Source organism: Electrophorus electricus, chromosome 5, assembly GCF_013358815.1.
Source record: "Electrophorus electricus isolate fEleEle1 chromosome 5, fEleEle1.pri, whole genome shotgun sequence".
In the NCBI taxonomy this organism is placed as follows: domain Eukaryota; kingdom Metazoa; phylum Chordata; class Actinopteri; order Gymnotiformes; family Gymnotidae; genus Electrophorus; species Electrophorus electricus.
In genome coordinates this window covers 15,560,388-15,572,862 of record NC_049539.1, presented here as the reverse complement: position 1 = coordinate 15,572,862, position 12,475 = coordinate 15,560,388, and the positions used below count along the sequence as shown (strand labels likewise).

The window sequence follows — 12,475 nt, the reverse complement described above, 5'->3', positions numbered from 1 at the left end:
ATTCCCTTTGATTTTTTTTATATGTGTACCTTTGTTATAATGTTATGTCAGTGAAGCTATAGAGGAGTTACCCACACCTCACCACAAACATAAATAAAATAAATTTGACTTAACAAATACTTTCTCACTATTTGGATAACCCTTGGAACATTTCCCTTGTTGAATCTCCACCATTCCATAGGATCCATCTCACCATCTTCACCATCTTTGGTGTGGACAGGTAGGCCTTATAGTTCCTCTTTTATTGCCTATTTTAGAGGTAGGGAAAGAGATGTAGCGGCAACTGAAGTTACAACACCTGAGGTTTTCAAAAAGCTGCCCAGGAATTTCTTCATTTTCTCTGTTGATGTATGTTATTCTGCTTCAGGGCTCTTTGATGAATTCTTTGATGAGGGAGGAGATGCTGCTTTATGCTTTTGCTATATTTGTACATTTGTTCTGCAGGGACTCCAGCTCAGACACAGCTCTTGCTTGTATTCCTTCTTTCTTATCACTGTCAATGTATTGGGTCTTGAACTTTGGATCAACAAGCATAACCACAACCACCAGGGCATCAGTTGTGGGATCCTGGTATTTGTCAATGAGGTAGTCAGGAATTGTCGTCCATCATTTTTGTTAGCTCACTGTCATCATTCAGGTTCAAGACTCTGACTTTGAGCAGGTGACACACTGACTTGATGTATGACAAGCTCACATAGTCTTCACCAGAGAGTGCATCAATGAAATCCCTCTGTGGACCCAAGGCCTTATTGATGGACTCCATCACATCAGGATCTTGCCATGATGGTGCCAAGTGCCTTCTCTTCTTATCTGCCTGCATGATCTGAGAAATGGCCTTTTTCTGGTCCAACAGTCATGGTGAGTCTGGTACCCTGTTTTGTTAGTGATTCTGTGATGAGTTTCTGTTGAGATTTGTTTCAGTTCTGTTTGAGCCTTACACAACACCCTCTTTTTCCAGCTGATGGATAATGTGCTGACCACTTTCTTGCAGACAGATGTCTGATAAACACAAGGGTCTTTGGCACTTTTTTCTAATAAAATGAAGAATAAGATTTATTAATCCGTTTTAACCTAAATCATCACACTGTAACTTCTAACTCACATTGTAGATATCTCAAGCCCCAGGGGTAAGGGGCAGCCACTGGAGACAGGAGGTCTGGAGCCCTGGATGCATAATGGAAGCTCGAGGCAGATCTGGAAGTGCCTAAGCGGCAGTAGCTGACACCAAAATGGTGTCAGCAATACAATTGGACTTGGACTTGGATATCCGAAAAGGTACTTTGTGACGATGGCTGTTGTAAAAAAAACACTATATATAAATTAATTTGACTATGATATTACAGAGAACTACATATTAATTACAACAACAGAGAATAACTGGGTTACTTGTGTACTGTGCACTTAAACTCTTTGTAATGTGAAGACAGTGGACAGTGGACAATACAACTCTCACTCACAGCCCTGGTCCCTGTCAAAACCAGGTCTTGTTATACTATGAACCAAGAGTACTTTACTGCAGATCTACACCTGAATACAAACAGGAAAGTGAAATGAGAGAATCTGCATGTCAGATGCTGTTGTGTGAGTAAAAGAATTGTAATCTTAATGTTCAATGATTTACAACACAAACAGCTCTGTGTTTCTGTTATCAATCCATTTATACATTAAAGCATTTTTGGGTTTTCCATGTATACATTAATGGGTTTAATAAAAGTACTCACAGGGAAATCCAAAAACTGTCATAAAACAAGCCAGGTCCAATACCAATAAAAACAAGCAAACAGATAGACAAATCCTACAGGGAACAGGCAATAGATCAAAAACAGGGAAACCAGACTTAACTCCAAAATCACAAACAAGTACAAAGAATAATAGATTAGAAACTGACATAAGATGATTGAGACTTGACAATAAGAGACTGACACAGGTAGGTATAAATAAACAAAAACATTAGGCATAACTAGACACAGGTGAAACTAATAGATGGGATATTGGGAACAGACAGGGTGTTTATGGGGAATGTAGTTTACACGAGGCTGGCTGGAGACTACAGATATGACAACTGAATAATATAAATAAATCAATACAAAGTACTAAATATTGATTGCTTGATCAAATTCATGCCTTTTACAAAACTTAAAAATAGAATCTGAAATATTGCATTAGGCTATCTTTACTGTTACTGTTACTGTCTTTACTTGTTACTGTCGTTATCTTATTTATTTTTCTATAAATAAATAGATACATGAATTATTAATTAAATCCAATAAATGACTAAATAACAACTTTAAATATTAACAGATTCCTGATGTAAGAACAAAATAATTAGCTAGATCCTATGTGTTATTGAACATAATATAGGAGACTTTTTAAAATGTCATATATTATAAGAATATACTTCAACTATACTTCACTTCATGGTGTTTCCATAGATCACCTCTAGATGGTGCACTGCTAACATATATTTCCTAGTCAAGCACCAATTGGCTTTCCAAATAGATTTCTGACTGAGATATGAGGTCCTCAGAATTTGCCCAACCCTCTGAGGAAGATACAGGAAGGGTGGGAGCCCTCATTGGTTACCCTAGAGTTTCCTGTTTAGTTGCCAGGGGCATTTTGATGACTTGATCCTGAGTGATTCCTTTTTAAAGATGCTGAAATGATCTGTGACTCTTTGGAGAAATATACTGTATTTTATACTCAGAGAATAGAATTTATTTATAACAGAATTAACTCCATAAGGTCTTTGGAATTAAAAGGATGTATATTGCATACATATAATTTTCAATTACTTTTGAACAGAAGCTCAATTACATTGCCCGAATTACACTGTTTCAAATCAGCATATACTTTTAAAAATCTTTTGAGAAATGAGATGAGGTATGATCTGATTCGTGTAACTAGAGTAGAAGAACTGTAGATAAAAATACATACTGGCTGAGCTGATGGTCTCTAATATGAGATACGTACTAGAGCATAATACAGAATATGACCATTGCCGTGCTGCATTCGTGTTTGACAGGCGAAGCCAGTTTTATGAACGAACAGCGCATCTTAATCAAGCTACCTATCCAGTGAACATCTGTTGCGTGTTGTAGTGGAGAGGGTTAAGGACGCAGAACACCCAGTGTGCGTCAAAACCAGGTTCAAACACGTGACTGCTGTAGCTGTGTTTCCCTCCGTGACACCGATCCCCGGGGAAGGGCTATAACGCCGGGTACCGCCGAACTGAGACGCTGGAAGTCGGCAGCGGTAACGCTTACACATAGCAGTACCCATGCATATCGGGCATCTTGCTTAACCTAATTTTCGTCTAAACTATATTGTATAACGTTCATCAGTAGCAAGTGCTTTGGAAATGCCTGTTTTAATGAAACCGGATTGTTTACAGCAGTAAATCGGCGTTGTTTGTGAAGTTTTAGAACTCTCCGTTGCATGGACTGAGGTAAGTTTACACAAAAGTGTTCAGGTGCGACATGTCCACACGCTGTGGGCTAATATCGTAAAGTAAAGGTATTTCACATGCTAACGACAATGTATCCTGAAGTTGTTTGCGACAAGGCACTGTATATGACATGTTATGTATAGTCGGTTACCCTGACCAACCTAGAATTGTTCTAGGTAATGAAACCGCCTACGCAAACGCCATTGAAAGCTGTTTGGTGGTTGACAAGTGGGAACCATGGGAACTAGTACCTGAGTCTAACTGTTTTTTTCTTTACATAAACGCTTGAATGACTCATTGAAAAGCTTGAATGAATCATTCCAAAATCATCTGTCATTACCATTTTTAAATAGGCATATCTGACATAGTTTGGCTGTTGTTCAGCTGAGTTAACATTTTAGTTTTGGGTGAATATGCGAACAGTACGACCTTAAACCCAGACTCGTACTCAAGGTGCAGTTCAGCAGTTATTCGTTTCAGGCTAGTGTGCTATAAATTATTATACTACACATTATTAAATTATTATACTAAGCTCTGTGTGAGTCTGCTGTTCTAAGCAACCTGTAAAGAGCCTTTAAACAGCCTAGTACGTTTTCTTTCTTATCGTGCGCTCGCATGTGCAAGCAGTTTCCACTACGGCAGTGTGAGAGAATTTCCTCAACACATTCGTACTCCCCGATAGCACATCACATGTCGCTTTGATGTGACTACCTTTTTAAATATTTTCACATCACACTACCTGGTTCATCTAGTTTAGAAGTGCACGCACGTCAAATGTGAAAGTGGAACAGATTATAGCACATATAGTAAATAATACCTATTGATGTTGCATAAAGAAATGTGGATATTTCTGTTCTTAGTTTTCAGTCATTCTGTCATTATAAGTAATTCTGCATTGAAGCCTTGTTTCTCCGAACACATGTAAGAGTTGCTGTATGAGGTACAAATAGCAGTTTGTCAGAAAAGGGGAGGCAGGGCCCAGTCCAGTGTGTCCTGATTATCAGGAGAGATTTTACTTCCTCCTTCCTTATGGCAGTGGCCCTCCATATATTATATGGACTGTAGGGCCAGAGATGAACTCCAAGACAAAGACAATTTAAAGCCCTGTCCTACTTGTTTATCAAACAGTATTTAATTATCAGGCAAAGTGGCAATTTATATATATATATATTATATATTATAAAGCAGGAAAGAGCAGTTATGTAGAAAATTGATTCAAAATGTACTGCCACAAACACACAGGCAGAACTCCCACATTGTAACTTACCAGGAGTAAAGCCAGAATGCAGTGTGATTTCACTGAACCCTACTTTCTCATAGCAGGAACAGAGACTCCCGTTAGTACTTACTATATTTAATTAAGTCAGGTTGGTGTATTTTAAGTGAGCTTGGAATGGGCTTCTCTTTGTTTGTGTGTGCATTATATTTTGTTTGCAAGTGTGTAGTGTTTTAATTTTTTTTGTTCCAGACATCACACACAAGACTGCACTTACACGTGCTTTTGAAAACCATATACCTGAGGGGAAAAACAGACAAGGAAATGATCAGTGAATTTAATATATTTTTGTCAGCATAATGGTTGCATTGTGATTTACACAATGCAAAATATCTACAATGCAAAATATAAAGCAATAAACAAAATCAGCCACATGTATATAACTTGCAGATCACAGGCTCAAATAAAAAATTAATTGTTGTATGATTCCAGTGTCTGTGGCAGTTATATGTTTGTGTAGATACATGCTGATACTCATTGATGTTTGTTTTTTGTAGTTATTCCCAATAAATGTGCTATTATTGGCCACAACGGAAGCAGTATAACATATTCTTTCTTTTATTCAGTAATTAATTCAGTTACTTGTCAGATGTCTCTTGGGTTGTTTTGATTGTAGTAATGCTGCAATTTAGGTCACATATACTATACTACATTAGGACCAGCTTTGCTTGCATAGCCCAGTGTAGTGACAGTGTCTGGTCAGTTTCATTGTCTTCTGATAATGTAGTGCAGGTCTGTTTGTGATTTGTGTTTTAATAACGTGGAATTTAAGTGTCTGGACAAAGTCAGGTCAGTTTCTTTTAGAAAAACTAGTAGTCATCAAGCAGTCAGTTGCTCAGTTTGCCTGATACTCTGCATCTTTCTTTCTTTCTTTCCCTCTTTCTTTTAAAGTAGTTGCACAGATTTCATAGCAAATTCCCATTCCCTCAAAATCCTGCGTGTGTCTGTACCAGGATGGTTGGATGAGAATCAACAGTTTAGGCATGTTTTTGAAACAGCAGCATATTGTTTTCTTTATGCCAGATACATCATAAAGGCCCTGATAACCATCCCCATGACCGTGTGCGTGCGTGCGCGTGTGTATGTGTGTGTGTGTGTGTGTGTGTGTGTGTGTGTGTGTGTGTGTGTGTGTGTGTGTGTGTGTGTGTGCGCGTGTGTGTGTGAAAGTTCTAATATTGTCTACTCTCATGTCATGCTGTCCAACTATTAGAGACAAACATGAACATAACACATCACACCTATGCAGGTGTCCTGGATGAAGAATCCTATACTTGATTTAACAGCAGTTCGTGCATTATCTCTTGGCTTGTCCTTTAGATTCTTTGGCTAACTGCAGAACAAGTTTAGTATTCTTTTGTTAGATTAACTGAGGTTGAAATTACAAAGTTTTTTCTTGTTGTTTTGCTCTTACAGAAGAGTGAATAACTTGTACCCACTGTCTGATCTGCATATTAAAAGTCATCTTTCTCTAAGCCTCAGCCTGAACATTGTCACATTGGCCGAACCCCAAGCACACTACAACACCAAACATGCTGTTCATCACCCGGCTATCGACTCAACCAATCATACACATTCCTTCAGATCCTCATCACCGGAATATTTTATATTGCAACCTCAACCAGATATCTAGAAAATATGCATACCTGTTACCGCATGTCCCTGTCGTCCTAGAACAGTTTAGAGGAGCCAAATACTTCACCAAATTAGACCTCCGTAGTGCATACAACCTGATACGTATAAAAAAAAGGAGACGAGTGGAAGACTTCAGAACCACCAGGGGTCACTATGAATATAAAGTTATGACTTATGGTCTCAGTGTAGCGCCATCTGTCTTCCATCAACGACACACTTCGTGAATACATAGTATGTGATCGTGTATATCGATGACATCCTCATATACTCACAGGATCTGGAATTTCACATATGAAACGGCCATTCTGTTTTGAAGAAACTCCTGGTCAATGGACTGTGTGTGAAAGGAGAGAAATGTGAGTTCCATTTCACTACTATGACCTTCTTGGGATATGTAATCAACCAGGGCGATATCACCATGGATGACCATTCTCACTTGGCCCACACCCACCATAGTCAAGAAGCTCCAGAGTTTCCTTGATTTTGCAAACTTCTACCGACACTTCATTAGGAACTTCAGTAGCATAGCAGCTCCTCTTACAGCCCTCCTGAAAGGAGCAGCAACCAAGCTCCACTGGAGCCAAGAGGCAGTGCAAGCATTCAGACAGCTAAAGGAAGCATTTACCACTGCTCCCCTTCTTCGACATCCTTACCCATCTATCCCGTTTGTGGTGGAGGTAGACGCCTTGAACATACGCGTAGGGGCTGTTCTATCTCAGAGACACGAGGCTTCCAAACTACACCCCTTGATGTATTTTTCCCGTGAACTGTCCCCGGCTGAACGTAACTATGGAATAGGAGAATGTGAACTATTAGCCATCAAACTGGCTTTAGAAGAATGGAAGCACTGGAGGGGCCTAACCAACCATTGTTTTGTGATCACAGATCACTGGAATTTGGAATATATGCGGTCAGCCAAACGGTTGAATGTTTGGTCATTGTTCTTTTCTAGATTCTATTTCAGGATTATGTCTCGTCTGGGGTACCGCAATACTAAAGCTGATGCCCTGTCCTGCATTTACCCAGGGGAGATGGAGGAGGACTCTAACGACCAGGAAAACATCCTTCCCACCTGGGTACATTTGGCATCCATATGTTGGGAGATAGACGAGGAAATTGAACAAGCCACACAAGGTACCATCATCCCAAAAGATTGTCCTGCAGGGAGACGTTACGTAGCGGTGTCATGTTGGGATTGGCTGTTAACCTGGGCTCATTCTTCACTCACTACGGGACATTCCGGTGAGACTAGCACTCAACAGCTCCTTGCTAGCCGATATAGGTGGGAGACGATCACAAGCGACTTACACAAGTACGTTTCTTCCTGTTCTGTAAGCAGCTAAAGCAAAACCCCTAAGACTCTACCTGCAGGTAAATTCATGCCACTCCCCATTCCCGAGAGACCCTGGTCCCATATAGCCATTGATTTCATCACTGACCTACCCTGCTCAAATGGCGTATGATTTATTGCCTTCCCTGGATTACCCACAGTTCTTCAGACAGCAGACACCCTGTTCAACCAAGTGTTCCGTATATTCGGCATCCTGGAAGACATCTTGTTGGACCGGGGACCTCAATTCATGTCCCTATGTGGTCAGCCTTTTTTGAACACATAGGAGTTGCCATTAGCCTTACGTCCAGTTATCACCCACAGTCCAATGGCCAATGCGAACGGACTAATCAAGAATTAAACAAGTTCCTGCACTGTTTTTGTTTGTGCAATCCCTCAGACTGGTCCACTTTCCTTCCTTTGGCAGAAATCGCCCAAAACTTGCTCATGAGTTCCTCTATTAACATAACGCCTTTTGAGTGTTTCCTAGGCTACCAGCCCCTGATGGCCCCGTGGACCTTGATCACGACCGATATCCCCACTGTGGATGAATGGATGCAATGCAGTGAGAGGGTATGGGAGGAGACACACCAGCGAATTGAACACGCACTCCAATGATATAAGGAACTAGCAGATAGACATAGAGGAACTACTCCTGTATATCAGCCATGAGACTGTGTATGGTTCTCTACGCGGGATTTCCGTAAACCGGGTTCATGTCGCAAACTGGGTTCTAAGTATATCGGTCCCTTCGAAGTACACAAACGCATAAATGAAGTGACTTACCAACTCAATCTGCCTGCACATTACCGGATTTCTAGGTCATTCCATGTCTCGCTTCTCAAGCCTGTCATTCCAGGTCCTTTGGATGAGGTGTCTCCCGGCGACACTCCACCTCAACCGGTTGACTATGACGGCACCCTGGTGTATGCAGTACGTCACATTCTGGACTCCAGGAGACAAGGGAATTTGGTCCAGTACCTGGTTGATTGGGAGGGGTTTGGTCTTGAGGAACAGAGCTGGGTCCCTCATTGTGATGTCCTGGATCCTGACAGGCCTGCTCCTCGTTCTCGGAGATGCCCTCGCCGTCTTCCTTCTGGAGGTTTTCGGGCAGGTTCGGCCGTCTTATGCACCGGTCATTGGTTGTTGCGGGCGTCCTCATACCTCGGCCGTCCCAGACTCTTTGGGGGGAGTACTGTCGTGTCAGCTGAACCCCAAGCACACTACAACACCCAACATGTTGTCCGTCACCCGGCTAACGACTCAACCAATCATACACGTTCCTTCAGATCCTCATCACTGGAATATTGGTATCACCTGTTTCTCTGCATTCAACTGTATTTAAACTTGCCTAGAACTTCCCAGTATTGTGAAGTATTGACACTAGTATCTACTGTGCATACCAAGAGTTCTTTTCTTGATTTCTATCCTGTGTATCGGTTTTGTTTTTTGCTTTTCTGACTTCTGATTTTTGCCTTCCCCTTTTTGGAATAGTTTTCCTGGTTTATGATTGCTCTGGTTTTTTTTGGACTCGGACTGTTTACCTTAATGATTTGGATTACCCCTGTCTTTGCTTTCTTGGTTTTGACCCTGGCTTGTTCATCAACCACAAACTTAGAATACAATAAATCCATCGCTCTACAATCCATCTGCTAGCATCTGACCTTGCTTGCCCCATCACAAACACTACACCACAGTGATAGATAGCATCTGAAAGCATCTGTGGGGCAGTGGTGCCTCAGTGGTACTTGACTAGTAATCAGAAGGTTGCCAGTTCAAGCCCCATCACTCGCAAGTTGCCATTGTTGGTCCCTTGAGCAAGGCCCTTTCATCTCAGTCATAATTGTAAGTCGCATTGGATAAAAGCATCAGCTAAATGCTGTAAATGTAAATCTGTGGTCTCTTTCTCTGTACATGTCTATGTTTACCCAGCCTCCTGGATGTTTTCCACTGTGCTGCTGATATCCATCACATGGTGCACCATCATGCAGTAATAATGAGTTGGTTGATTTGTGAACTAGTGTGTGTGCACATGGCGCTGTGTGAGTGGCTGAAACAGTCATATAGAGTTACAGCCAGGTGTCAACAGAATGCCACGGAGATGCCATTTTGCCAAAAATGAGGGACCTGAAATCGTAAACTGTAATTTAGTCATAACCCCTTAGTCAGCTTAAAGATGTTATGAGAAATAGTAATCAAAACAAAAACAAAAATGCTTTAGCTAAACTGTCATATTTTTTTCTAAAATAGATACTCTGAGGAAAAATGTCACAGTGACTGTCCTGCACACTGTCAATAACAATAAAAAAAGTGCAGCACAGTTTCTTTACTAATAACCAATTAGGAAATTTCTCTACAGGCAGATGGCCTGTTCTGCCTGTTAGTTGTTTTGTACTTGCATGAGCTGCACTTAGACAGGTAGTATATGGGAGGGGTTGTGAAGAGACATAATGTATGGCGTTAAGTAAAGAGAGGGTGGATAATATTCCCCTTATAGTGGAGGTTAGTGAGACCTGTGAACATTGCTTCACGAACACTGCAAGCAATCACTAGGTTGATGCATAATATCATAACGCAAATAATGTTGTTTCCAAACTGGTAAGCAAAATGGGATGATACAGACTTTTCACTAACAGGCGTCTATAAGTCTTAAAATAGCATGCTGGTGCTTGAATAAGACATTTAGTTATTTACAGTGAGCCAGCCACCCAGGTGAAGGCAATCTTATTTGTACAGCACCTTTCATATCCAGTGGCAATTCAAAGTATTTAATACTAAAATGTTTATTACCAAAATGTACTAATACTACAAAATGTAATAAGATTTTTATTATACTTGTATACAAAATTATACTTTTAACCGCATTTTGTTTGTATTGGAAGCTTCTGTAATAGAAGCCAGATTCACTGAATCTTTTTTGCTTTGGGAATTTGACTTAATTAAAGAGAATGCCAGATGAACCTGTGAGTAAGCAAATCATATTGAAACATTGGTTGATCATAGTGTGTGGTATTAGATACTAAACTGTAAATACTTTTTTTTTTTTTTTTTTGCTGGCATTGCACTTCGCTTGTGGCTATACTACAACCAAAAGTTCTTTTGTGACTAACCAAGCTAGCCAAGCACTTTTGTGAATCTTCCCACTGTTTATAGTGAAATTTAGCCTTAAATTCTGCTGTACCCTTTTTGTTCTTTTGTGTACTATTTGCATTCTCTTTCTCATGCTCTCTCTATCTCATACTCTCTCGCTCTCTCTCATGCTATCTCTCTCTCTCTCTCTCTCTCTCTCTCTCTCTCTCTCTCTCTCTCTCTCTCTCTATCAATGACCCCAGTTGAATGTCATGTTTTGTTTTTGGTGAATAGACATTTGTCCTCTCTGTGTTTTCCTAACCAGCCTCTGTGTGTGGAAGGCATACTGGCACACTGCAGTTTCGGTATGCTTTGCACAGATGATTATTTAGGCTCCCTGTGTTTTCCTAACCAGCTTCTGTGTGTGGAAAGCACACTGGCACATTGCAGTTGGGTATGCTTTGAACATATGGCTTGGCCTGTGTTGAGCAGGTATTTTTGTGCAGATGTATTTTCATCCCTCTGGCCCTTATTTTTAATAACTAAATGTGCTTTCTTTGCAGATGAGGGTATAATGATCTGATGGAGTTGAGTAGACAAGAGGTGCCTCTTTATGTGAGTATCAGAAACAAAGTTTTTCAGTTTCTTTTTTTAGATCTGTCTATCTCTCATTTTCTCTCTATTTTATGTGGGAGAACACGTGCCTGGTGACAATGAAGTCAGCAAAAAAGAATGTCTATAACTTCAGTTGTCCACTCATGTAGGCATCCAAATCTTCTAAATCTTCAGTGTTTTTGCTCTCTCTGTCTTTGTGTGTGTCTCTCTCTCCCATGTGAAATTCTATCCCTTTCATTGTTTTGTATCTTTGTTCTCCTGGGATCTGTCCTTTCATTCTGTCTGCTTGCCAAATGACAGTACTTATTTATTTGAGGCCTTGCCTGTTCCTTCCCTGTGTGTTTGTCTGTATATATCAAGGACATTAAGAGAGATTCATTTTCTCTGATCCTCTTTCTCAACCCCTTTAGTCACTTATAACAAAATTCTTACCTGTGCATACTAATAGTTTATTATTCAAAATGTAATGCAAAAGTAATAATATCTAATACAATTTTGCCTAAATTGCCTAAATAATCTGTGTTAACATCCATAGCAGGAAGTTTAATGTTTAATTAACACATAGCAAACATTAAACTAGACTGAACTAACACATAAAAGCTAAAAGCTTTAATTTGGCCATTTGCGATAGGGCCCCTGGAACGTGGCTAAACATTCCCTCAGTGTATATTGGAAATGATTAACAAACTTCACAACTCACTTAAGAATGCTGATAGCTTATAATTTTAATCTTTTCCTGAATGGTTACTGTGCAGCCTTTGGTAGAAAAAAACATGATATAGCATGAAGAACAGACAGTTGTAAAGCAATAGTAAGTCTTTGTAATACAAAAAACAGAGTTCTTGCTGCTATGCTTGTGCACAGGGACACCAAAGTAGTTGCTAAGAAATAAAGCAATTTCAGGTTCAACATGGCTACTACTACAATTTTTTTGCCATGTGATGTTTTTTGTCCAGTTTTATATATGAGAAAACCTCAGGTTGCGACTACTAAGTATATGGAATCAGTGTTAAATACATAATCATACTTAAGGCTGAGCAACAGAATGCATGAGTGCAGAAGAGAGACTGTGTGTATGTAGCCTGTGGTTGTTCTTCTGTGTGTGCCT

The 12,475-nt window shown here is 40.1% G+C and overlaps 1 protein-coding gene across 8 annotated transcripts in view; it reads left to right on the top strand.

Annotated features, from left to right (window-relative positions):
• The first annotated feature begins 3,240 nt into the window (after positions 1-3,240).
• arhgef28a (Rho guanine nucleotide exchange factor (GEF) 28a) overlaps positions 3,241-12,475 on the top strand; it is a 73,306-nt gene continuing 64,071 nt past the window's right edge. For 7 of the 8 annotated variants that reach the window (XM_035526626.1, XM_035526625.1, XM_035526627.1 and 4 more), the window contains exons 1-2: positions 3,241-3,445; positions 11,316-11,367. In XM_035526626.1, the coding sequence (XP_035382519.1) occupies positions 11,335-11,367 (33 nt within the window). In that variant the 5' untranslated portion in view covers positions 3,241-3,445; positions 11,316-11,334. Of the gene's footprint in view, positions 3,446-11,122; positions 11,207-11,315; positions 11,368-12,475 lie in introns of those variants that run through there. The other variant, XM_035526624.1, reaches the window with a different exon arrangement.